Source organism: Triturus cristatus, chromosome 12 (assembly GCF_964204655.1).
Source record: "Triturus cristatus chromosome 12, aTriCri1.1, whole genome shotgun sequence".
Classification (NCBI taxonomy): Eukaryota; Metazoa; Chordata; class Amphibia; order Caudata; family Salamandridae; genus Triturus; species Triturus cristatus.
The window spans coordinates 624,158,823-624,183,640 of NC_140595.1; the positions used below are offsets into that span (position 1 = coordinate 624,158,823).

A 24,818-nucleotide genomic window follows, 5' to 3' on the forward strand; every position below is an offset into this window, starting at 1 on the left:
TAGCCTCCGAGCTATGTTGTTAATTTAAGGTGCCAGAAATATGGGTCAAAAAATGGTGGGGACTGAGCCGAGATGCCCTACTGTAGATCTCTACACAATGCTGCATAATCTTTTTTTAGGTCTCACTTGAGACAGTGCAAGCACTGTTACTTTCAAGACATTTTGTGACCATACAGGGGGCTTGTAGCCATTGCTTATAACCCATTGCTTACCGCTGGTTGGCTTCATCGTCACTCTCCTTTCCTTGCTTCTCTCCGGTCAGCATGTGCCAGCTCCCCCCCCCCCCCCCCCCCCGCAGAATGGCCCAAGTACTCGTTCCTAGCCCAGTCTCTTTCCACTGCTCGTGCTTTCTAAGTTACTTTTTTTCTTTTAGTTGCTGGTTGTCTCTCCCCATCCCCATTGCTTGCCCTGCCCCCTCTCCTCCGCTATTGGTTGCTTGCCCTGTTCCACTTGCTCTCCCTCCCACATTGTTGCTTGCCCCATCCTATCTGCCCCCCTCCTGCGTTGTTGCTTGCTTGCCCGGCTCCACATGCCTCCTGTGCTGTTGCTTGCTTGCCCTGTCCCTCCGCACTCTCCAACGATTTTGCCTGTCCGCTCGCACCATAACTGTGTTGTTGCTTGCCCCACTCCTCCCACCTCCACCAGTGTTGCTGTGGCTCCCCTGTTCCTCCGCCCCCCTCCTGCATTGTTGCTGCTTGCGCCATAGTGCTCCCCCTTCAGCCATGCTGCTGCACAACATGGCTAAAAGACACTGACAAAACCATTAGCTCTCATGTAGAAGAGACCTATTGGCATTGCCGATACATATTTAACCTACTAACTACTCAAAGTACTACGAATTACCAGTTACCACTTTTCACCTATTGCTGATGCATCATTCAACTCCCAGTTCCCAATTCATTTTCACCCGGAATTGCTGCAGGGCCCCACTTCATGTAATATTAGGCATAGTAGGATTCTTAACTCCCAATGCATTTGAGTGGGAGGTACCCTGCACTACCAACCTATTCCTTTCTGTCCAATTAATGCACTGCAGTGGAGGTTGATGCAGGCACACTGAAGTCTCATATTCTGCAAAGTCAGGTATGGCAAGAGCCCCAAAGATCAATAGACTTCGAATGGGCATTTCTATTCCTTTTAGCAAGGAAGTGTCACTGGATGATTCCTATTACCCATAGCATTTCCAAGAGCTCCTACAGGGTCCCAGTGATCCAACAGATTTTACTTGGAGTTGCTTATGAGCCTCACAAATGCCCAAACCATTTCAGTGGAAGCTTACTGTTGTCTGGCACATTTAAAAAAGTTTGAGGGGGATCCCTCTGGGAAGAAGCAGTTGGAATTGAAGACTTGCTATGCACAATCTGTAAATCTAACCAGGCGATACCAGCCAGGCTTGAAAATGGCTCTTCTGTAGCCTTGAAGAGATACAGAACTTGCCAGGACGGTCATTCCAGTGACCCGCCACTCAAACCAGAACACATAGCCAGAAATCTAAGGCAACCTCTCAGGAGGAAGTGACCATAGTTTCTTATCAAAAGACCGTTTTGTGTGAAGATATTCAACCAACGGCACTTCATCATTTCATAAAACTACACTCTAGAAAGGACACATGATTTTGCCAGATAATGGAAGACAGAAAGATTATCCTACCTTGCACCTCATCAGGTTAGCTTTCATGAGAGAACGATCAGCTGACACACGAAGATGTATGTGAGTACTCAATGTTTTGTTTACTGCATTTTTTTTGTCTGTGCACTGCACTGCAAAGTTTGAGATTGAGCCTTCAATATGAACGGTCTGCTTTTTCCTTGCACGAACATAAAGGTGATTGTGCCACAGCTATGAACAGAGTTTGGCCTGTGTAGAAGATTGGTCCTAAGGCCCTTCCCAGTGCCACAGGTTCGGTCACTGGCTGGAAGCTGGGTTGCGGCAGGGTAGGTAACACTGGGCATGTCTTGGCTGCGAGCTTGGTGCTGGCCGGGATTGATAATGAAAGCTCTCTCAGTGGATGGTTAGTTTGTGTTGGGACCAGTACTGTGTTTTCGGGATATTTTGCGTATAATGGAGTGTTCTGTCCAAAGAGTCACAATATTTATTATCATTTTGGGTAGTTTTATTAATTGTCAGTATTTGCAAGGACACCTGAGCCCCGGACTTTGAACCCACCTATTGTGTCTTCATTCAAGGCCACTATGTCCTGAAGCATCAGCTGTGCCTCCGACTCCTCCAATCACACGTTTTAACAACTACTCTGATAGGTGTTACGGAGGAAAACCGACAGCTAAGTTAGCCAGTCAGCAAAGCCTGAATATAGCCCCCCTTTACGCAATGGCCATACAGCCAGGGAGAAGTGAAGAGGGGTGGTACTGCCCAAGTATGGAGCACCATAACAGAATAGGAACACTGCAATTTCTCTTCAAACTATAGCTCTGCAGCAATAGGTGGTTGGATCCAATGTGCAAATCTGCTTTACAGTACTTTAGTGAGGAGCGTTTGTGGACTGTATTCAATATCCCGAGGATTGCAGGGTACACCGTGTAAAGCAACACATGCAATGCTGCCGGTTGCACGCCAGCCACAGTGAATGGGCAAGAGGGGGGGCCACAAGGAGTGGCAAACATCTGAGATACAAATTAATGCAAAAACGTTCCCCTGAACAAACGACAAGTTTAAAACACACAAAAAACTGAAAACAATGCCCAATTATTGTACACTGGTCCAAGTCTGCATATACAGTTCAATTCTAGTCAGGATTGTCAGGCTTTTGCCAGTTACGAACCCATAGCCTGAGTATTGTTAACAGTTTCTTTTCTTATTTGTAGGCTAAGTGAAAGAAAACAAACACCGATGGACTGAAAACCAACCAACCAAACTAGACAAGTCAGAGCCCATGCACAAGAAGGGAACCCACTGACTCGAGCTGCAAAAGATACCTTTATCCTTCTTGGTCTGCGCGGGAGTTGGGGACCGGGAGCTGGCCGACGAGATGGGACTGGCGAGGTCTGCGTACATGTCCTCAGAGTCGGCACTTCGGACGGAGCTGCTGGAGGAGGCGCTAGAAACCGAGGACACGCTGCTCACACTCAGCGACCTGGATCACACAAACCAGATAAACAACACTCAAGAGTTGTACTGGGGTAAGAACATCTAGCGACCATGCAGGAAGAAGAATCAGCCGTGGATAGAGACATATTGATACAACTGCGAAACAAAAGGAATTGCCTTAAATATTATACTAAGATGGCCGACAATGGCCATTTTTACGGACACCTGACCACCCTGGCACTTATGAATAGGGTAGTGGGCTTAGATAACGAGAAGTCTTGTATCAGGAAAAAAACCCTGAAAGTATGGAAACTTGGGACAAAATCAAAATAAATCACTAGGTTGAGAGTTTAATATCTCTCATCTTTAAAGGAAAAAATATTTGTGGAAACAGGTGGCAGAAGTTGATAATGTTATGTTACATTCTTTAAGCAAATTAAATGCTTAAAATCAATTTGGTACATATTATAAGAATCCCGCTTTTGTTTTCCTTTCTCCTTTATACGTTATTTTTGTGTATCTCATTAGATACATAAAAGTGGTGGTCCCTTAATAAGTAAGAGGTATGACCTTGTGTTTAGTTAGTGTGCGTTTTATCTTATACATAGCGTAAGTAGCAATGATTTCTATTCATTTTTATTTCGTTATTATGGCTACCTCTTAACATTTATACAACACGAATACGTATCCTTTAATAAAGGTCGCTCTCCAAAACAAAAAAAAAGAAGGAAAAAAGCAATTCTTGCAATGAAATGGATATTTCTGTTGTACAGGCAGGGCAGGGTTATAAGGTACAGAGGAATTGTGCTACTGGACTTACATAAGTAGTCAACATACCTGGACTTCCTGTACTCGGCACACAGCAAAGGAAAGATGAGAAAAAACATTTGTTTACAAATCATTTCTCTGGCATAATTTACAACCTTTATACAGTGGCACAAACAGAACAATTCAAATGACAGCAAGGCAACATGTTAGAATAGTAATGTCAGCATATAAAAAAAAAACTTAACTCCACCTTCTCCAAGTTACTCACCATTACAGCAAGGTTCATTTTAGGACAAGTGGCAGCATCTGTTGTAACTAAACGCAACCAAATACACCGAGAACAGGCACTACTGTTAATAGATGCTCAAACTGCCCCCTCAGACAGCAAAAGGGCAACCACTGCATAAAGGAACAGTGAAATTATCTGCAGGGCTCACTTTTCTCCCTTTTTGAAACCTTAAAGTAGTGTTACACAGTGGTCGAAGTGGGGGAACTGTGGGCGGAGAATCAGAGGGCGGGAATAACCAAAGGATTGGCTCAGTGGGCGGAGCCAGAGGTGTGGCCAGAATGCGCAAATATCCCAATTTTTAGTATTTGTTTGGCATTTCACTGCCCAGTTTAATCAACCAATGCATACACATGATTATAGTTCTCGTTCGCCTAACAAATTGGTTGGAAGATAAAGGTATAATTTCCGACTTACAATATGGGTTTAGACAAGGAAAGGGCACAGTGGGTCAATGCCTCAATTTACATCTTATCATTGGGAAGTACACGGTCGCTAAGCAGGGGGACTTGCATCTAGCTTTTATGGATTTGTCCACTGCTTTCGATCTTGTAAATCGTCAAAAACTATGGGCCTCCCTAGTGGTATTGGGGCTTGATCTCGTGTTAATATCATTCCTGGCACTTATTCACGAGGACACTACCGCTGTCGTCCGCTACAATGAAGACGGGAGTCTGTCAGATGCATGGCAGGTGAAGCGAGGGGTAAGACGGGGTGTATTCTTGCTCCCTTGCTTTTCTCGCTCTACATTAACAATCTGGGGGTGGCTTTAATTTCGAACAGCAAGGATATCCCCAGAGCCGGCTCAAAATTGATTCCCGCATTATTGTATGCCGACGACACGGTTCTGCTGGCAAGAACCGCGAGAGGCCTACAAGCCCTTTTAAACGGATTTTATGGTCTCTTTAGACTTATTAATAAATTTCAAAAAATCACATTCCATGTCAATTGGTTGTGGGGGAGCGAAAAAAGGCTACATTCTACTGTAATGGGCAGGAGCTCACAAAAGTGCAGACCTTCCCATATTTGGGGATTGTCTTTGATGACAGGAGATCGTGGGTCATGCAACGCGCCCAGAAAAAGAACATTCTTGCTAGGGCGACAGGAGCGTTGTTGGGCTTTGCAAAACGTTTGGGGTGTAAACCCCTACCCGCTCTTATGAAGATATATAGAGCTAAGTGTGTTCTTATGGCCCTATATGGTAGCGAGGTATGGGGTTACAAGGCTTCGACTGCAATCCAGACAGTAGAAAATGCCTTTTTTCGGAAATTGTTGTCACTCCCCCCCCCAATCTGCTCCTATTTTTAATGTTCACGAAGACCTGGGGGCAGGCTATCTTATTGATCAAATTTCTGTGGCTCCATTACTAGGCTGGTTGAGAATTTGGGCACAGCAACCTCCGAATTTAAATCAACTTATTATTCAAGATTGCTTGTCTCTTGATAAAGTCATGTCTATTCCATGGTTTCGATACATTAAAACTAATTTGGAGTCACTTGGCTGCCTCGAATTGTATGACAAACCAAGTGCGTTGAGTAAAGGGGAGATAAAGGCCTTTAAGTCTCAGTTCTTGAGTAGAGCAATGTCACTGAGGGAAGGAAGTGAGCTGGGAAAGTCGGCAGTCAGGAGGTTTGTCACGCTAAGTATAGGCAGAGAGATTCAGCCATACTTGACCTATATAAACAAACCATTTCATCTGTTTTTGTTGATAAGGTTCAAGCATGGCATGCTTCCCTGGCTATTGGCTTACCCTAAGGGTTTTTTCAAAGAGGGAACCCTGTGACAATACCTCAGAATAAAATACGTTGCATTTGGTATTTTTTTTGTAAGTTTTACTCTTTGCAGCGTAAGAAATTTATTTTTCCTATTCTTAAGAACTGTAATTTTGAGCAAGTGAGGCCCGCACTGGTTTATCTACAAATGCTTGGGTCACCACTGGTATGTTTTGGGGTAGCCAGCTATATTACAGGGGCCATTATGCGTAGAAATAGGGTGCAGTCATTTTAGTAACCTCCCCACATCTTATTAGTATTGTTTTTAATAATGGGAGAATGTGGATTGAAGATGCAGTAATGGTTTTATGGATTTGTAAAAATTGTAGAATTTTTTGGATGACATTTTTTATAGTGACCAGGTGCCAATCGTACTGTATTATTTATTATTCATGAAATGTTGTAATTTGAGTTTTTAATCTGTTTTGAGTCAGTGATTTCATTTGACTTTTGTAACTGTAACTATTTGCACTATGAAACTTTGTTCTGTGCTTTGATGGTTTTAAAAATTTTTAACCGAATAAAGCAATCTTTGACTTTGATTATATAAGGTTATAATGAGTTATTGACAGTAAAACATTCACAAAGTGGGATATGCTCCTAATCACAGAATGTCCCAAATACGATAAAATGTGGAAGCACAAGCAATTTTTCGCAGAGCCATGGTGTTTATCATCAGCACTTCTCCCTTCTTCCACAACAGCAGTTCAAACATGAATGGCAAAATATCCTAGTTTGCAAATGTTTTCTATATAACTCTGGCTCTGCCATATTTGCCTCCTAATGCAAGATCTGCTGCATGATCTGATCATTTAAACTAATAAATTGTTTATAGCTCAAATGTATCAAAAGTTAACAAAAAATGTCACTTGTTTTGCTGCAGAGTGGCTGGCTTATTGCAAAGGTTGGCTGATCATCTTTCTCACTGTTGCATTTGTATGTTGCACTGGTGCTAATAAGGCAAAATCTTTCCAAAGACTGTTAGCATGTGTACACGTCAAAATAATAAAATATCAGAAAATATACTGCATTACGCTGCAGCCTTTTTTAAAATGCATAATTTAGTCAACACTGTGGCATAATTTTGTCCTCCTTTGCTGCACATTTAATTCCAGTGACCCCACAGCAAGCAGCACATGTTAAAAGTGCTTGTGAATGAAGCAGAGAGACTGTGAAGTTTGCGAACTTAGTTTGGTGTGCGTGCAAATTCTGCATTGCCAATCCCTGGTGAGCTGCAGCTACTACTTCTGAAATAAGGCCAACGGAGCTAACTATGGGTGAGGCAGACTGGCCTCAAGGGCAGGGCCGGTCTTGGCACTGGTGGTGCCCTGTGCATTAATGTTTGTTATTACCCTCTAATGGCCACCTCTGTCATGGATTCCCTCACTACCACCCTTTAACAGTGTCCCTCAAGTCTCCATAACCACACTCTCTCTCAGATGCATTTAATTTGATTTACAGCGCCACTCATACCAGTGTAGGGTGTCAGAGCACTTTACATCACACACATTACTCAGAGACAATCAATATGTGTGTAAATCACTGTATAGAAAATGTTACATAAGACTAAGGACTACAAGGTGTAGGAGTCACATGACAACCATACTACTAGGCGGTATAGTTTAATAGTAATTGGTCTGGAGAAACATATAATCAGAATTGATTTCTGTCCAAAAGAACACTTTTTGCAACATTAGGATAATCAAAGACTGGGGGGAAAACATAACGCTCTAATTTATACCTTGCAGGTTGTATGCAGCTCTTAGATGAAAGTTAATAGCTCACTGTTGTATGTTAGGATTTTAACTTATAAACTGCAAGTAACAAAAGGAGCTGTCTGACAAAAGCAGTAGCCCACTGACCTATTTACATTATGTGCACTTTATGATCTGTGTAGGAAGGTGGAATCCGACTACATGGTTGCCCCCACTTTTTTCCTGGTGTTTTGCTGGTTTTCAACTTAGTCTGCCTGGGATCCTGCTATTCAGGACCCCAGCCTATCTGCTTTCTCCCTTAAATTGATTACAAGTACTATAGGTACACTCCAGATTGGATTCTGGGGTACCCTTATAAGTCCCTAGTATATGGTATACTATGTACCAAGGGCATAGGTACCCCAGCGGCCTACCAGGGGCTGCAGCATGTATTGTGTCACCCCTGGGAAGCCTTCCAAAATGACACCACAGGTCTGCTACTGCAGCCTGGGCAAGGTGGTGCATGCACCCCTTACTGAGATATAGGTTCACTATATCTCTCCATATCACTGCACATATAAACCTATCAGTCACCCCTATGGCAGGCATTACCAATCCTGAAGGCAGGGTGCTGGGTTTTATGTGAGAGGGTGCCCATGCATGAGCAGAGCCCCTCAGCAGCCTCCAGAACCTTTATTCTGGGGTTGTTTGTGATGCTGCCAAACCATACACTCTTAAGTGCATTATAACCAAACGGTAAATGCTAACTTTGGAATGGCTGCACGGAAACATGTTGTATTTGGTGTCAAACACTTTGGAATCATACCCCCACACCAGTAACTGGTGTGGGAGTATGATCCCACCCTTCTAGAGGGAGAGACATGACAGCACCAGTATACCCGGGACCAGCTAACAGAGCCCTGGCATCACAAAATGGATGCTGCCAGCCACAGACACGAGTCTGCCCTCCTGTTGCTGGACGAAACTCCGGTAGGGGAGGCCTGGACAATAGGTTTCCTGTCACAGGGAGGTGTCACCACCTCCCAGAAAGGCTTTAGTGTATTGGGGCTGGGTGGGTGCACTCCAAGAGTGCTTTGAAGTTCAGCACTGGGGGCACATTTGGTGTCCCTGTACATAGTTCAGCTCAAACCGGTTGCAGGGGCTACCAGCCCCTGCAATGGCGCGAAACTGGACAAAGGAAATGGGTGTAGCCACCCCTCTTTCCTGACCCTCCCATAGGTGGGTCCCTAGAGTTTGTCCCACCCCTTCCTTGGGTATAAGAAAGGAACCCCTGGCTACAGGACTTTAGATTACACCTGGACGAAACTCTGATACTGAATCCTGGAACTTCAACGATCTACATTGAACAAGATAAGAAAATAATCTCCCTTGGAGTAAAGGAGTTACTCCCCTGCAAGGCAGGCACCAAAGACAGATCTGACCGGTTTGCAGCTCTGAAACTCCCGCCAGGCTCCGAAGAATTTTGCAACACAGGAGGTGGGTTTCCGTGGTCTTAGAGGTCGAAGAGTGCCCACAGCAAGTCTGAGGCCCGTATCCCTCGTGGCGACTGTGCAAACCGAACCCCTGGACACCACGTCACTTTGCAGATGCATCAGCTTTTCAACAACTCCTGCAGCTAAGCTTTGGATTACTTATAGCCCTGACCCAGAGCAGCATTTGCACTGAAGATTGCCCGTCTACACTCCATGAGTGTTCCGTGAGCTGGCCCTTTGTGTTTTCTCTTGAGGTCCCTTTGCGATCCCTAGTCCGTCGACTGGTGGGTCCCTGTGAAGGCAACTTTACCTCTAATTAGGCTTACCTGATTGCTCCAGACGTGTCCTGACTCTCCATTGCTTGGGGAGTCCCCAGGACCTTGCTGGTCCGCACCAAAGCATCTTTTCTCTTCCTGCATGGGTTGCTGTTGCCAAGGCTTGTTGTGTTCAATACGCGGACCATCACCCCAGCACTCGACATCCTTTGTGGGACAGCTCAAATCCAGCTTCTGGTTGTCGTCGACGCCTCCTGGTCCTCGTGGCTGCAGAGTCAAGCTTCACCTCTTCGCACTTGAATCACCCAACATCGGTGGGGATTCATCTACCGTGCCCCTGGTCACTTGCAAGTGACCCAGACTCTGTACCCTCTGCTTTCAGGTTCTTCTGATCTTCGATCCAGGCTTGGATCACACCGGACACTTTTCTCCTTCCCGGCAGCAGCACTTTGCAGTAGATCGCCATTGAAATCAACGACGATCCCTGACACCATTTGACACCTATGCACCCGGCTTCCCTAGGTGAGGTAACTCAAGTACTCCGGTGCTCCCGTGGGTGGTTTCTTGGGGCCCCAGCGATTCTACTTTAGGCACTGTGTCTAGTCAAATCGTGGTTCTTATACCACTTTCTTAATATATGGTTTGGTCTGCCCCTAGGTCCCATTGTATATTGTGCGATTTACTCTCGTTTTAGAACTGTATTATTGTGTATCATGGATTCTAATCTCATAAAGAGATTAGTAGTGAGTGTTTAGAAATAAATACATATATTTTATATATACCTTGTGTGGATCTCCTTTCATTTAGTAATTCAAGAGGTTATAATCTGGTAAACCAAGCTGCTTTACACTCCTTCAAGACTTAGCCTGAAGGCTGCTCTCCATAGCTACCACTAGGATAGCTTTCAATAAAGGTTGTCTTTAAACCTATCATCAATAAGGGTTGTTTGGACTGGTACAAGGTGCCCACTATAACTACTGGACAGCATATACCAGGCCAACTTCTCACAATCTGTAAGATACATGTTCTTTGCAGCAGGCACATTAACCCTCTGAGCTACCTTTCCATGAATCAGAACTTCCACTAGACAAAATGATCTCTCTCTAGGAAGAACATTAAACACCAGAGTCATCATGACATTTTTATTGTTGCCGAAAATTGCTGGAGGCCAGGAAGGAGGCAGCAAGCACTTTTAAACCCTTAATATACTTGCAAACATAATGCCTCCACCCAAAGTCAGCACCCGGTGCGGTCACACCGGTTGCACTGCCCTAGAGCTGGCCCTTCTCAAGTCTCCTGTGACCTCAGTGACAGAGTCACTGTCGCTCTAGGGTGTGCTGCTTCATAGGCCTGTCTGCAAGACTGGAGGGGAACTTCAATATGGATTGTGGTGGACAAACCTTGAAGGTTAACCCACACTTGCCACTGCTAGGGGTCCACCTGCTGGTGCTAAGACACCAGGGCTTCTAAGGTCTTGTGAAGCCTTCTAAGGTCTAGCATGGGATTATGCTCTCTTAGGAGAGTGGTCTGGTGGACTGGTTATTAAGGCTGAACCTGGTTCCCCAGTTACAAATTCAGTAGCTCTGGCCATAGTGCCACATCCTCTCCCCCACTAAACACCATACTGCCCCAATTAGAAAAACTCACACTGCCTTCAACTACAACCCAATTGTTGCCAGCTATAAACACCTGGATGCGGCTCAATTTAAATGACGCAGAGCAATATGCAGCCTACAAAAAAAAGTGACAACATCCTGGAAAAAGCAAACACTCATAGGGAATGCAGAATTTAGCAAACCATGTAAATTGTAAGCAGGAACAACATGGTTACCTTAATGCGTTTACACTCACTATTCAGAAATCAGTGAGTGCTTTTGCCTGAAAAGTTAAGGACATGACTACAGGGCCCTGAATGGACCCATTTCAATACCCATTGCTTATATCCTTACAAAACGTAAGCAGTATGGTAAAAAGACCACATCCCTGGACGCAGAGCCGCAGTACACATTTTGTTTTCCAATCCACACTTTGCAGTACCTCCAGGATTGGGGCACTAGTTGCAAGCCCAGGGAAAACAAAGACAAGAAAACAAAATAGCGCTTCACTGGCAAACTCTGTAAAAGTGGCGCTAATGTGTTTGGGTGTGAATAAAATCAATCTGGTCAGTTTGCTACCAGCAGGCGCGTAACACTCATTGGCACACACACAGCCGCACCCGAGCACTTCACAGGTCTTTTAAAGACCATTTGCATGTTAATGAGGCCTTGCTGTTGTTTCACCCCTCCGAAGAGCCCCTGCAGCTCCACTCTGCCTATTGCTTAAAGATTGAGCGCCCCCCCCCCCGAAATTTCTTTGCCCCCCGAAATTTGGCTCTAGTAGCGCCTCTGGCTACCAGTCTGTCTTACTTTACTTAGTTATTTTTCCTATTTTTAACCTTTTATTCCAGATGCTGCACATTTCCAGCAAAAATTATTTTCTTTTTTGGATCCATTTCACAGGGGAGGAAATAAAAGAAAAGAGAGGAAAGAGTGTAAAAACCCCGTCTTGAAATCTCGGTTTTCTGTAAGAAAAGAACTGCTAGACAGAAAGAGAGGGAAAGGGGAAAGAGTTGGGGGGAGGGGGGAAGGCAGCTGAAGCTACAGAGCAGAAGCGTACACTGTATTTTTCTTCTCTGGGTATGAAGAAAAAGACAGAGTCCTGTTACTTCTCTGCCGCCTGTCCTCGAACGCCAGGAACGCCGAGCTTTATAGGCGATGGTGATTTCTTGCGTCCCGGGACGCATTTTCAAAATAAAAATGTAGGGGAACGGAATCGCTGGAATTGAAGAAGTAGGGGCACGCCGGTGATCCGGTGTCCTGCGAGCCGCGGCCATGGCTACACAATGGTCCAATAAGGACACCATGATTAAAGACCCCTCCATCAAAGACCTGCTCCAGAAAACAGGCTGGAAGAGGGCTGGCGAAGTGGGGATGGATCCAGAAGTAGGGCACAACGCTGAACCGATTACAAAAGATTTTATGGAACAGCTCTTCGGCTCGCTCCGAGAGGACTTTGCTAGCCTGCGACAGGAGATGGCCTCAGATATCAAGCAGCTCCAGACGGAGCTCAGTGAGGTGGGGGACAGAGTAGACTCTCTGGTACGCAACGGAGACTGTCAAGAGGAGGAACTCACTACCCAAGCCTGGGAACTCATTGACCTTCATGAGCGGAATGAGGAGCTATACCTCAAGCTGGAAGACCTGGAAAATCGCTCGAGGCGCTCTTACATCCGTATCAAGGGAAGCCACTTCAGGCAGACGGCGGCAAACTGGAAGATTGGGTCCTCCGTTTCTCTAAACACATGGTCCCTGAACTGCGGGACAAGGAGGCCACGTTGGACCATACACACCGAGCTGGGCAGCCTGCTTCCGGCTCTGGCCAACCACAGGATATCCTGACCTGCCTTCACTCCTACCGCCAGAAGGAGTTTATCATGAACGCTACACGAGATCGAACAACGGTGGAATTTGAGGGACTCCAGGTGGGGGTCTTCCAAGATCTCTCCCCCCTCACCCTACAGCGGTGCAAAGACTTACGGCCTGTCACATCCTTCCTCCGTGTGCAGGGTGTTCGACACAGATGAGGACACCCGTTCCGCCTATCCTTCGTCTGGAAGAATGAAACACATGGGGTGCGGAATATACAGGTGGCGAAGGCAGTACCTGGTAACGCTCCGACGGTGACGGAGGAATCAGATGAGACGGAGGGGGGTCCCTCAGCCGGGAGGCCCTCGTGAACGGGTAGGAGACGTGGCCCTAGGAGGGGTACCCAGACAAAACCGTCAGAGGAGGAACGCCAACAAGAACGGGAGGCCGTGCTGCGACAGCTACAAAGCCGGAAGGGGGTCAGAAGACAGCAACCATTGAATGACCCTGGGGGTCGGAAGCCTGGGACCTGTTGACAGAATGACTGGTCCGATACCAATAGGATAAGACATTGGTCTTGGTGGTGGGAGCCCCATCCCACGAGTGGCGATGTCGGACCGTCGGATCCATGGACCTCTGCACGCCAGTGCTTACTTTTCCTGTTGGAAGATGTTGAAATTTTCCTATGCTTTTCTCTTTCGGCCTTTTTTCTTTCTCTTCTTTCCTCTGTCTTTTTTCTCCACCCAAGAGAGATCTGCTGCCATCCCACAGACAGGTAGGGTGATTCATCGACTCTGGGGGGCGGCGGGAGGTGGCAGGAACAACCTGGGGGGGGGGGGGGGGGCATGGGGGATTGGGAGGATGGGTCTGCTGTGCTCACCGGGGGTGTGCTGCCTGTGTGTCTTATTTGCTCTTCTAATTCGGGGGTGCGTTATATGCTTGGTTCGATGCCAGAGGCCTACCTCACCACACACACACTGGGCCTGCGCTATTGTGCTGGAGAGACACTGTGAGGCACTGCTGCGGGAGGGCGGGAGTGGGGACCCGCTGGCGGGACACGTGATGGGGAGAGCAGGTACCCCGCAACTGAGGGTTTCCCCCGCGACAGGCTAAGTCAGTACGCACTTGTGCCTCCTCACATCACCACATGACACGACTTAAGGTAGTGATTATGAGCTTCAATGTGCGGGGTCTTAACTCGCCAGCAAAGTGGCGCGCTCTTCTTGCCTTGTTGTGATACGCTAGGTGCGATATTTGCCTTTTACAGGAGACCCACCTCATGCGGGCGGATTGGAAGCGGCTTAGACCTAAATGGTTCGATAGACAATATTTTTCATCGGGGCTGGGGAAGAAGGCTGGGGTGGCGATCCTTTTTGCTATGCACTTTCAGGGGAAGGTTGTGGGAACTCACACAGAGGTCGCTGGGCACCTCCTGGCCCTGCGGGTGTTGCTGGAAAAACTAGTACATATGAGAGCATCGGTTTATAGCCCCAATCAGCAGCAGGAGGCCTTCGTACGAGATAAGAAAAGTTTAATCTTGAAGTCTCCGGATGAGGACCTTGTAATCGGGGGGGGGGGGGGGGATTTTGACTTGGTCCCGGCGGTGGACATGGACAGATCGACGCTTAGGGTGGGACACTCAGGCTCGATCTCCGACATGATGCTTCAGAGACTGGGGGAGGCCTGGCACCACCGCTTTCCGACTACACGGGAGTACACCTTTTTTCCACGGCCCATCAAACATACGCCCGCATTGATCTTTTTTGACCCTCGCCTAGGATCACGGTGTCCATCGACGATGTATCCATTGGGGTGGCGGCGCTTTCGGATCACTCCCTGGTCGTCTTGAAGTTGCTACTCCCAGGCGGACCCTCACGGCAGAGCTCATGGCGTTTAAACCGCAAACTGCTCACTTATGATGCCCATATTATTGAATTACGTGGTGCTATCAAACCTGCCTGGAAGTGAACAATGTAGGCTTGGTAGGGGTCGATATACTATGGGACGCCTTGAAGGCTATCCTCCGCATACGCTGTATAGCCATTGAGGCAGGCCTGATTAGGGACCCTAGGGCAAAGAGGGGGGATTTGGAGGACCAAATTAGGGAGCTGGAGGGGTTGCATCGTCGTACGGGGGCAGTCCAAACCCGGCGACTACTTACACAGGCGAGGAAGCAACTACGGGCGTTGGATCTCGACCGCGCCGAATACGCCTTGCTCCGCACTAAGCAGCGCTATTACGAAGGAGGAAACAAGGCGGGGAGACTCCTGGTACACGCTCTCCAGGCTGAGACGGCAGTACGTCGGGCCGCAGAACTCACAAATGAGCGGGGGGGTGGAGACCCTGCGTGCAGATGAGGACATAGCGTCCGAATTTGAGGCCTTCTACAAGGCTCTCTATTCAGCTGAGCACCTGGACCCTGCTGCGACCGGGGATTATACGCAAGCAGCGCCAGTGACACCGCTTGCAGACTCAGTTGCGGCCGGTTTGGATGCGGACATCAGTCCTGATTAAGTTCTGCGGGCCATCCGGGGACTTTCGGTTGGTAAAGCCTTTTATAAAATTTTCGCACCGGCCCTCGCCCCCCTCTTGGCGCACCTGTTTAATACCTTCAGCGCATCTGGAAGACTGACCCCTTTGATGTCTATGGCGAAGGTAGTGGTCATTCCCAAACCGGGAAAGGATCCCTGCGGGTGTGCTTCATACTGCTCTATCTCTCTGCATAACGTGGACCTGAAGATCTTCACAAGTATTTTAGCATTCCCACTCGCCCTCCACATGCAAGGCATGGTGGACCTAGACCAATCGGGTTTTATCCCGGAATGCAATTGCACCTGGACCCTGCTGCGACCGGGGATTATACGCAAGCAGCGCCAGTGATACCGCTTGCAGACTCAGTTGCGGCCGGTTTGGATGCGGACATCAGTCCTGATTAAGTTCTGCGGGCCATCCGGGGACTTTCGGTTGGTAAAGCCTTTTATAAAATTTTCGCACCGGCCCTCGCCCCCCTCTTGGCGCACCTGTTTAATACCTTCAGTGCATCTGGAAGACTGACCCCTTTGATGTCTATGGCGAAGGTAGTGGTCATTCCCAAACCGGGAAAGGATCCCTGCGGGTGTGCTTCATACTGCTCTATCTCTCTGCATAACGTGGACCTGAAGATCTTCACAAGTATTTTAGCATTCCCACTCGCCCTCCACATGCAAGGCATGGTGGACCTAGACCAATCGGGTTTTATCCCGGAATGCAATTGCGGGGATGGGACTCGACGACTATGCCACTTACTGGACAAGACGCAACAGACCCAGACCCCGGCGATACTCCTCTCGGTGGATGAAGAAAAGGCATTTGACCGAGTCCATTGGCCTTACTTGCAACAAGTCCTCTGCCGATTTGGGCTTGGGGAGAGATTCCGGAATTGGGTGAACTGTGGGTATCATGGTCCACAGGCCCGTATTCGGGTTAATGGGGTGGTCTCCCGTCCCTTCCAGATTGGACGTGGCACGAGTGTCCTCTTTCTCCCCTCCTCTTTGCGCTCTATATGGAGCCGTTTGCCGAGAGGGTCCGCCAACTCCCTACGATCACAGGGATCCGGATGGGTGACAGGGAACATAAGATCTCTCTGTACACAGACGATGTGCTCCTTTTCTTAATGCGCCCGTTGCAATCTCTTCCCCCTCTGCTGGCAGAGGTCGAGGCCTTTAGCGCAGTCGGGATTCAAAATCAACTTGAAAAAGACTCAGGCTTTGACCCTCACACTACCAGCGGCGGATCAACACCAACTATCGCTGCACTTCCCATTCTCTTGGGCTGCTACCGATATCACCTACTTGGGGCTCCGGGTTTTCTATACCACCGCAAAGACTGCCCAGGTGAACTATTTGGAGGGACTGGCCAAGGTCATCCACAAACTGAATAGTTGGAAGAAACATGCCCTCTCCTGGCTGGGCAAGATAGCTGCTGTCAAAATGACGATTCTGCCCCGTCTGCTCTACATTATGCAGACGCTCCCCTTATGTCCGCCACCCACGACGCTGGCTCAAATGCAGCAACTCATCAACAGCTTCATTTGGAGGGGGGGGGGGCAAGGGGGTAAAGAAACCACACATGGTTCGTCACCTCACGTACCGGAGTCAAGACGAGGGAGGCCTCGGTGTCCCGCATCTCGGGCGCTACTACGAAGCAGCACAATTGCGATGGATGATTGAATGGTACCAACTAGAGTCGGAAAAACATTGGTGCTTCGTGGATAGGGGTGTGGCAAGGATCCACATCTGGAAGGTTCCCTGGCTTCCTAGACGTCATCGGCCACTGGGCGCGTACATCTCTCCGGTCCTGCGCGCCACTATGAAGGTGTGGGACAGGGTTCAGGAGAAGTATCAGCTGTCCTCAGCTATCTCACCCCTGACCTCTTTCATTGGGAACCCAGACGTCCCCCAGGCTCTCGTAGGGAACACCAACTTGAAATGGCAAGAAGCAAACTGTAAACGTATAGGCGATCTCTTTGACGAGCGGGAAATCCTGGACTTCCCCAGGTTGGTGGCTCACTATGGGATCCCCAAGGAAGCGTACTGGCAGTATTTGGCGCTGCGCCACTGGGTCACACAGCACCAGGTCCGTCTACATGCAGGCCGTCTCCTCACAAAATTTGAGCTTTGTTACATTACTCGCACCTCCAACAAACGCCTTCTGTCAGATATTTATGGCTTTCTTAACAATGCAAAAATTCAGGCCAAATCCCCAGCACAGTGTAGGTGGGAGGCGGAGCTGGGTCGCGAGTTCTCACCCAAAGAATGGGTGAATATATTCCACAGGGCCTGGGCATCATCGTGCAGCACATCAGGGAAGGAAATGCACCTAAAAATTGCACACTATTGGTAGAACACCCCGGTGAGGGTCGCCAAATGGAAGCCCCGCAGCAGCGATCTCTGTTGGCACAAATGCGGACAGGCGAGTACACTGACCCATATCGTATGGCATTGCCCTAAGATAAAGGCATTTTGGGAGACCATTCTGCCCTTACTTGATCAGATATATCAGACAGAACTCCCCAGATTCCCTAGTTATATCCTGCTGGGGCTACCCAACCCTCTCCGGTCTTGTAGGGGCAGGGCAATCACTCTAGCGCTAGGGGCAGCCAAGCAGGTTCTCCTGGCAAAGTGGGGCACGGCCGACATCCCGACTAAGTTAGATTAGCTACACAAAATGTGGGAGGTGGTGGGGATGGAAAGGATCACAGCGGGTATCAATCATACATTGCCTAAATTCGATAAGACCTAGGGGTCTACTGTGGCATACTTACCTTCAGAGTTCATAGAGCTTACCTGCCCTCGATATCTAAGAGTCCTGCGATTCCCCACGACTCCCCTAACGGACCCGCCACTCCCTCCGAAGGAAAATCAGCCCTAGATCCCTACCAAGTCATTCCATAAGCTGGGGGTGGATACCTGTCCTCTATCTCTTCTGTTTCTCTCAGTCGCCGCTTCGCTTTCCTTCAGTTCCTCTTTGCCTCATTCTTTTTCTCTTTAATAAAGTTTGAATTTGAATAAGACGTCCCCCGCCGGCCAGTGGTTGTAGGTGGGTGTAATGTTCACGATTGCAGCATATTCAATAAAAACGATTTAAACCATAAAAAGGCATGTGTTTCATAATTTATCATACTGAATTTTGATGCATTGCCATATATCATATTAATATACGATTCTAAACATCGCAAAATGCATGTGGTATAATTTGCATGAATTAATGAAAGATGTACTATCATTCAACAATGTGTCGGAATTAGTATCATAATTATTTCTTCACCATCATAACTTCAGCATTCTATGGATATTTATGTGCTGAAATTTACAGATATGGAGCTATTATTAAAATATCTGAACGCTAGTGGTTAGTTCGCTTCTCATTTCTGTTAATCAATTTCAGTACTTTTTGTTTTAGTATAAACTAAAAAGCAGTCAATGGGGAGCTAATATAAGTGGCAACATGCATTTTGCACAGAATTACCTTACTCAGTGCTGTTTGGTAAATGCAGTCATTACCAGCTGGAAGGACATCTTCAATCACCTCTTAGTTTGGAACCATTGATCATTAACCTCTGGTGTGCCCATTTGCTAGAATGATACTGGTTGAAAAGAAAGCAGAAAGGATTGCTTACCGAGACTTCCTGGACCCTGCTGGAGATGGTGTTACTGAGGATGAATGGGAGCGAGACCTTGAGCGAGAACGAGATCCTGAGCGGGAACTGGAGCCACTGTAGCTGCTAACACTACCACTGAGGCTGCCACTGACCGTCCGCCTAAAAGCAAAAAAATATGTTCAATAATGGAGTCAAACTGAAATATGTATTTTTCCTGGAATAATGCAAAGGTGCAAAGCTATTCAACTGACCACTGGCAATGAATGCAATGTGAACATCATAGTCATATTTGCCTTTCGAGTGCTGCAGTGTCCTTCTACAGTTTTGGCTCTGTAGCTTGATTATGTGAAATTGCAGAAATAAACTGTGCCTATTTTTTTTCTTTACTTGAGAACAAGGGGCATTGCGGGCACCCACAACCTTTTTTAACAATCATCTGTGGTTTTCTAAAGCAAACATGAGCAAGACTGTTTTATGTCCCTTAGGTATATGGCTATGTCAATTTAATCTTTTAGAGAGGACAAAAAAAACCTGTCTACTTCTCTGTGCGTGCATCTTCTTCACAAAAGCTACTCACAGAAAATGCTAAAACAAACATAAAAAGGAATATGCTACTTACCAGTATGCATCTGTTCTTGGCATGTAGAGCTGCAGAGTTGAACACTTAGCATAGATCGCCATCTGGTGTTGGGCCCGGATGTTTGCAGTTTGTTTTTGTTCTTTGGACAGTCTTTGGAAGTCACGAGTTCGGTGACTCCTCCTTCGGTCCGTACTGCGCATGGGCTTCGGCTCCATCCTCAGATTGTTTTTCGCCAACAGGGAAATGATGGAGCGTAGTAATAACAGTGAGAAACCCATGTGTGTTGTATCTAAATAAGATGGACTGGAACGGATACAGGTAGCCGGGGAGGCGGGTGGGCGTGTACAACTCTGCAGCTCTACATGCCAAGAACAGATGCATACTGGTAAGTAGCATATTCCGTTCGAGGCATATGAGCTGCAGATTGTACACTTAGCATAGATTATATAGCAGTACCCAACCTTAGCGGCGACCACCGGTATCCGTTGCAGTGGTTTGAAAAAGTGTCTTTAGTACAGCCTGGCCCACACTAGCTTGCTGCTTGGAATGCACATCTACACAGTAATGTTTTGTGAAGGTGTGCGGTGTTGACCATGTGGCTGCTTTGCAGATGTCATCTAAGGGTATGTTCCCTAGAAAAGCCATAGAAGCCCCTAACTTTCTAGTAGAGTGGGCTTTAGGTGGAACAGATAATGTTCTTTTTGCCTTTTGATAGCAAATTTGTATGCACTTTACAATCCACCTAGCTATCCCTGATTTAGAGATGGGGTTGCCTTTATGTGGTGGAGAGAAGGAGACGAACAATTGTTTAGTCTTCCTGAAAGGTTGCGTTCTCTGTATGTAGTACAGCAAAGCCCTCTTAACATCGAGTGTGTGTAAAGCCCTTTCTGCAACAGATTGAGGTTGCGAGAAGAAGACAGGTAATTCCACCGATTGATTGAGATGGAAGGGGGAAATGACCTTGGGCAGAAACTTCGGATTTGTACGAAGTATGACCTTGCTGTGATGTATTTGTAGGAAGGGTTCCTGTATAGTGAACGCTTGTATTTCACCAACCCTTCTAAGGGAAGTGATAGCTACGAGAAAAGCTGTTTTCCAGGTGAGAAACTGTAGCTCACATTTATGCATTGGTTCGAAGGGCGGACCCATTAGCCGTGTAAGAACTACATTTAGATTCCATACAGGGGAAGGTGGTGCCCTGGGAGGAATTACTCGTTTAAGGCCTTCCATAAAGGCTTTAATAGCGGGCACTCTGAACAGTGATAAATGCTGTCTGTTTTGTAGATAAGCAGCGATCGCTGCTAGGTGTAGGCGTATGGATGAATATGCCAGGTTACACCTGTGAAGATGGAGCAGATAGCATATAATGTGCTGTATGGATGCATCTAAAGGGTTGATTGTATTGTTACGGCAGTAAATTACAAATCTTTTCCACTTTGCGGCATAGCATGCTCTAGTGGTAGGACGTCTGGCTTCCATGATGATGTTCATGCAATCAGGGGGAAGGTTAAGGTATCCAAATTCTAAGATTTCAGGAGCCAGATCGCAAGGTTGAGCTGAGCTGGGTCCGGGTGCCTGATTTCTCCATGGTTCTGGGTTAGGAGGCATGGGGACAGGTGCAGTTTTTGATGTGGTACCACTGATAGTTGTAGTAGTGTGGTGTACCACGGCTGCCTGGCCCACGTTGGAGCTACTAGAATGAGTGTGAGGGAGTGCTGTTGTAGCTTCCTTACCACTAATGGAATTAGTGGGAGAGGTGGAAAGGCGTATGCAAATCTGCCTGACCAGTTCATCCATATCGCATTGCCCTTGGACAATGGGTGTGGGTATCTGGCGGCGAAGCTTGGGCATTTTTTGTTTTCGTGGGTGGCGAAGAGGTCTATCTGAGGATGCCCCCACTGTTGGAAGAATGGGTGAAGAACTTGTGGATGCAGTTCCCATTCGTGTAGTTGTTGCGTTTGTCTGCTGAGCAGATCTGCCATGGTGTTTTGTACGCCTGGAACGTGCTGTGCCAGGAGAAAGATGTTTTGGGGAATTGCCCATCTCCATATGCTCTGGGCTAAGCGGGAGAGCTGAGGAGAGTGTGTACCCCCCTGTTTTTGGATATAATACATTGCAGTCACGTTGTCTGTGCGAATGAGGACTGCTTTGCCCGAAATCTGTTTTTGGAAAGATTTTAGGGCTAGAAAGATCGCCAAGAGCTCCAGATGGTTGATGTGGAGCGATTTTTGCTGTGGCGTCCATAGACCTTGCATTGTGAGGTGTAGGAGGTGCGCTCCCCAGCCGGAGAGCGATGCGTCCGCTGTTAGAATAACCTGAGGAACCGGGTCCAGGAACGGCCGCCCTTTGGAAAGGTTTGTGGTGTTCCACCACTGCAGAGAGTGATGGGTGCGGCCGTCCACCAACACCAGATCCGTTAGCTGACCCTGGGCCTGGTTCCACGGTCGTGCTAGGCACTCTTGAAGTGGACGCATGTGGAGTCTTGCATGGGGCACTATGAAAATGCAAGACGCCATCATTCCTATGAGCTTCATAAACACTCTTGCTGGAAGAGAGTGTTGAGGAAGGAATGTTTTGCGCAAGGCTTGTATGCTTGCGATCCTGGCTGAGTTTGGATAGGCAATACCTTTGGAGGTGTCTATAGTGGCCCCGAGATATTGCTTTGTGTGAGATGGTACAAGGTGGGACTTTTGGTAGTTCACCGTGAAGCCTAGTTGGTGGAGCAGCTGGATGGTGCTGTTTGTATGTTGCACACATTGGTGGTAGGACGCGGCTTTTATCAGCCAGTCGTCTAAGTAAGGGAAGACGTGAACATGTTGACGCCTGAGGTGTGCTGCTACTACCGCTAGGCATTTGGTAAACACTCGTGGTGCGGTGGTGACCCCGAAGGGGAGAACCGTGAATTGGTAATGCTGACCGTCCACCACGAACCTGAGGTACTTCCTGTGAGAAGGGTGTATTGGAATGTGAAAGTATGCGTCTTTCAGATCCAAGGTAGTGAGAAAGTCTCCCTGACAGAGGAGCGGGAGGACTTGTTGTAGGGTGACCATGTGGAAATGGTCTGAATGTATGTATGCATTTAGAGGCCGGAGGTCCAGAATGGGCCTCAGGGTCCCGTCTTTCTTTGGTATTAGGAAATACAGAGAGTAGACCCCTAGATTTTGCTGATTGACGGGGACCTGCTCTATAGCATGTTTTTGGAGGAGGGAGAGCACCTCCTGTTTGAGCAGTGTGGAACGTTCTTGAGACATTGGACGGTGCCTTGGTGGGATATTGGGTGGGGTAGATGTTAACTCGAGACAGTACCCTGACCGAACAATTTGGGTCACCCATTTGTCCGATGTTATGGATTCCCATGCGTGGATAAAGTTTTGTAGTCTGCCCCCGACCGGAGTGGGATGGTCTGGGGGGGAGCGGAGGGAAGTCATTGTGCGGGCGGGGTGGCAGAACGGGTGGTGTTAGTTTTGCCCCTGCCCTTATTGTTGTTGCCTCTGTAACCACCCCTTTGGTTGCCCTTTGAAAAGGTATTTTGAGGAGGGGACTTGTAGGAGGTAGAGGCGCTATCGGTGGAGAAGCCTCTGCCTGTGCCACGAAAGGATGAGCGTCGAAAGGAACGTTTAGGGGCCTGTGTTTGGAGTGCCCCCATAGACTTTGCTGTGTCTGTGTCCTTTTTCATCTTTTCCAACGCTTCGTCCACCTTTGGCCCAAACAGAGTTTGTTGGTCAAAAGAGTGATTTAGTATGGACGCCTGGACTTCAGGCTTGAACCCTGAGATCCTGAGCCAGGCATGACGACAAAGCAGGACACTGGTATTTATGGCTCTAGAAGAAGTGTCGGCTGCATCGAGGGCACACTTAATGGAGGTGTTTGTGATTAGTTTACCCTCCTGTATCAGGTCATGAGCCTTGCGCTTGTGTTTTTCGGGGAGGTGCTGCATAAGAGCCTCAAGTTCGTCGTAGTGTGCTCTGTCATAGCGCGCAAGTAGCGCTTGTGTATTCGCAATGCGCAACATGTTTGCAGCTTGAGAGGCGGTGCGTTTGCCAGACGCGTCTAAAAGTTTCGATTCCTTGTCTGGCGGTGGGGCTTCTCCTGAGGACTGGGAGTTAGCCCGCTTTCTAGCTGTGGAGACAACTAGGGAATCTAAGGGAGCAGGGCCCTTAATGTATGCAGGGTCTGTGGGTGCCGCCTTGTACTTTTTTTCTATTCTAGGGTTCAGTACCCTGGCCCGGACAGGGTCTCTGAACACCTCTGCAGCATGCTTGGTGAAACCTTTAAGCATGGGCAAAATAGACGTGGATTTGTCCTGAATGTCAAATGTGTCCAGTAGGAAGTCGTCTTCCACTGGTTCGCTGTGCATGTCCACCCCATGGTAGTGTGCTGCTCTCTGCACTAAGTGATGAAACCCTAAGGAGTCCTCTGGAGGAGACGGCCTGGATGGGTATAGGTCGTCCTGAGGCATATCAGGTATGTCAGGGTTGTGGTAGTCTTCCCATGGGTCTGGGGTCCCCGGTGGAGTGGGGTCCATTGGGGCGTCCGCCGGGTCATAATCCGGATCCCCGTCATCCGGATCTGGGGTCGGGGAGTGATGAGGTAAAGGTGGCGGAGACCTGGGAGGGGGTGGAGGAGGCAGAGGAGGAGGTAGTGGGGAGGGCACTCTGAGGGGAGAAGTAGCAGAGTCCTTCCGTTTGGGTGGTGGAGGAGGAGCCGGAGTGTCAAGGCGTCTTTTCTTGATAATTAAAGTTAATAGCCCAGTCTTTGGATCTTTAGATAGAGTCTTTTGCAAAGGGTCTGGTGTAAACAGAGCCAGTGGCGCCGAATCGTCCGCTGGCGCCGATGGTTTCGGAGCCGAGGGCTTCGATGGTTTCTGTGCGCCATGCTTTTTTGGAGCCTCCGGTTTTTTCGGCGTCGAAGGAGTTTTCGGCGCCGGAGCGTCGGTGCCGACAGATTTGTGTTTGTGTTTGGTCGGCACCGAGAGTCCAGGCTTCGGCACCAGTGGCTTCGGAGTCGAGCTGGGTATCACTTTCTTCGGTGCCGAATGGTGTTTTTCGGCACCAGGCGTCGGCTGGCTCGAGCCCGAGCTGCCGTGAGACTTCTGAGGTTTCGACACCGGGCCCGAAGGTGGGGTGATAGAAGCTGTATGCTTGGTTTTGCCCAGGCCTGCAGGCGAGGGTGTAACCTGAGTCTCTTTGGTTTTGGGCGCGGGGGTGGGAGGGGGTACAGTACTCACGACCCGCTGCGCCGGTGTGATGTCCTCCACGTCGGAGTCGTCGGCCTCGGAAGCGCTGACGACGTCGTCCTCCTGCTGGGTGTGTGGTTGCCCCGAAGCTTCGGCGTCGTCTCCGAAGATGTCCGGTGGAGCCGC

General features: G+C 48.2%; 1 protein-coding gene across 1 annotated transcript in view; it reads right to left on the bottom strand.

Moving 5' to 3' along the window:
- ZC3H18 (zinc finger CCCH-type containing 18) overlaps window positions 1–24,818 on the bottom strand; it is a 537,339-nt gene that overhangs the window by 49,169 nt on the left and 463,352 nt on the right. The window contains exons 12-13 of the mRNA XM_085638957.1: window positions 18,895–19,035; window positions 2,934–3,091 (exon numbers count right to left, since the gene is read on the bottom strand). Coding sequence (XP_085495083.1) covers window positions 2,934–3,091; window positions 18,895–19,035 — 299 coding nt within the window. The remainder of the gene's footprint in view (window positions 1–2,933; window positions 3,092–18,894; window positions 19,036–24,818) is intronic.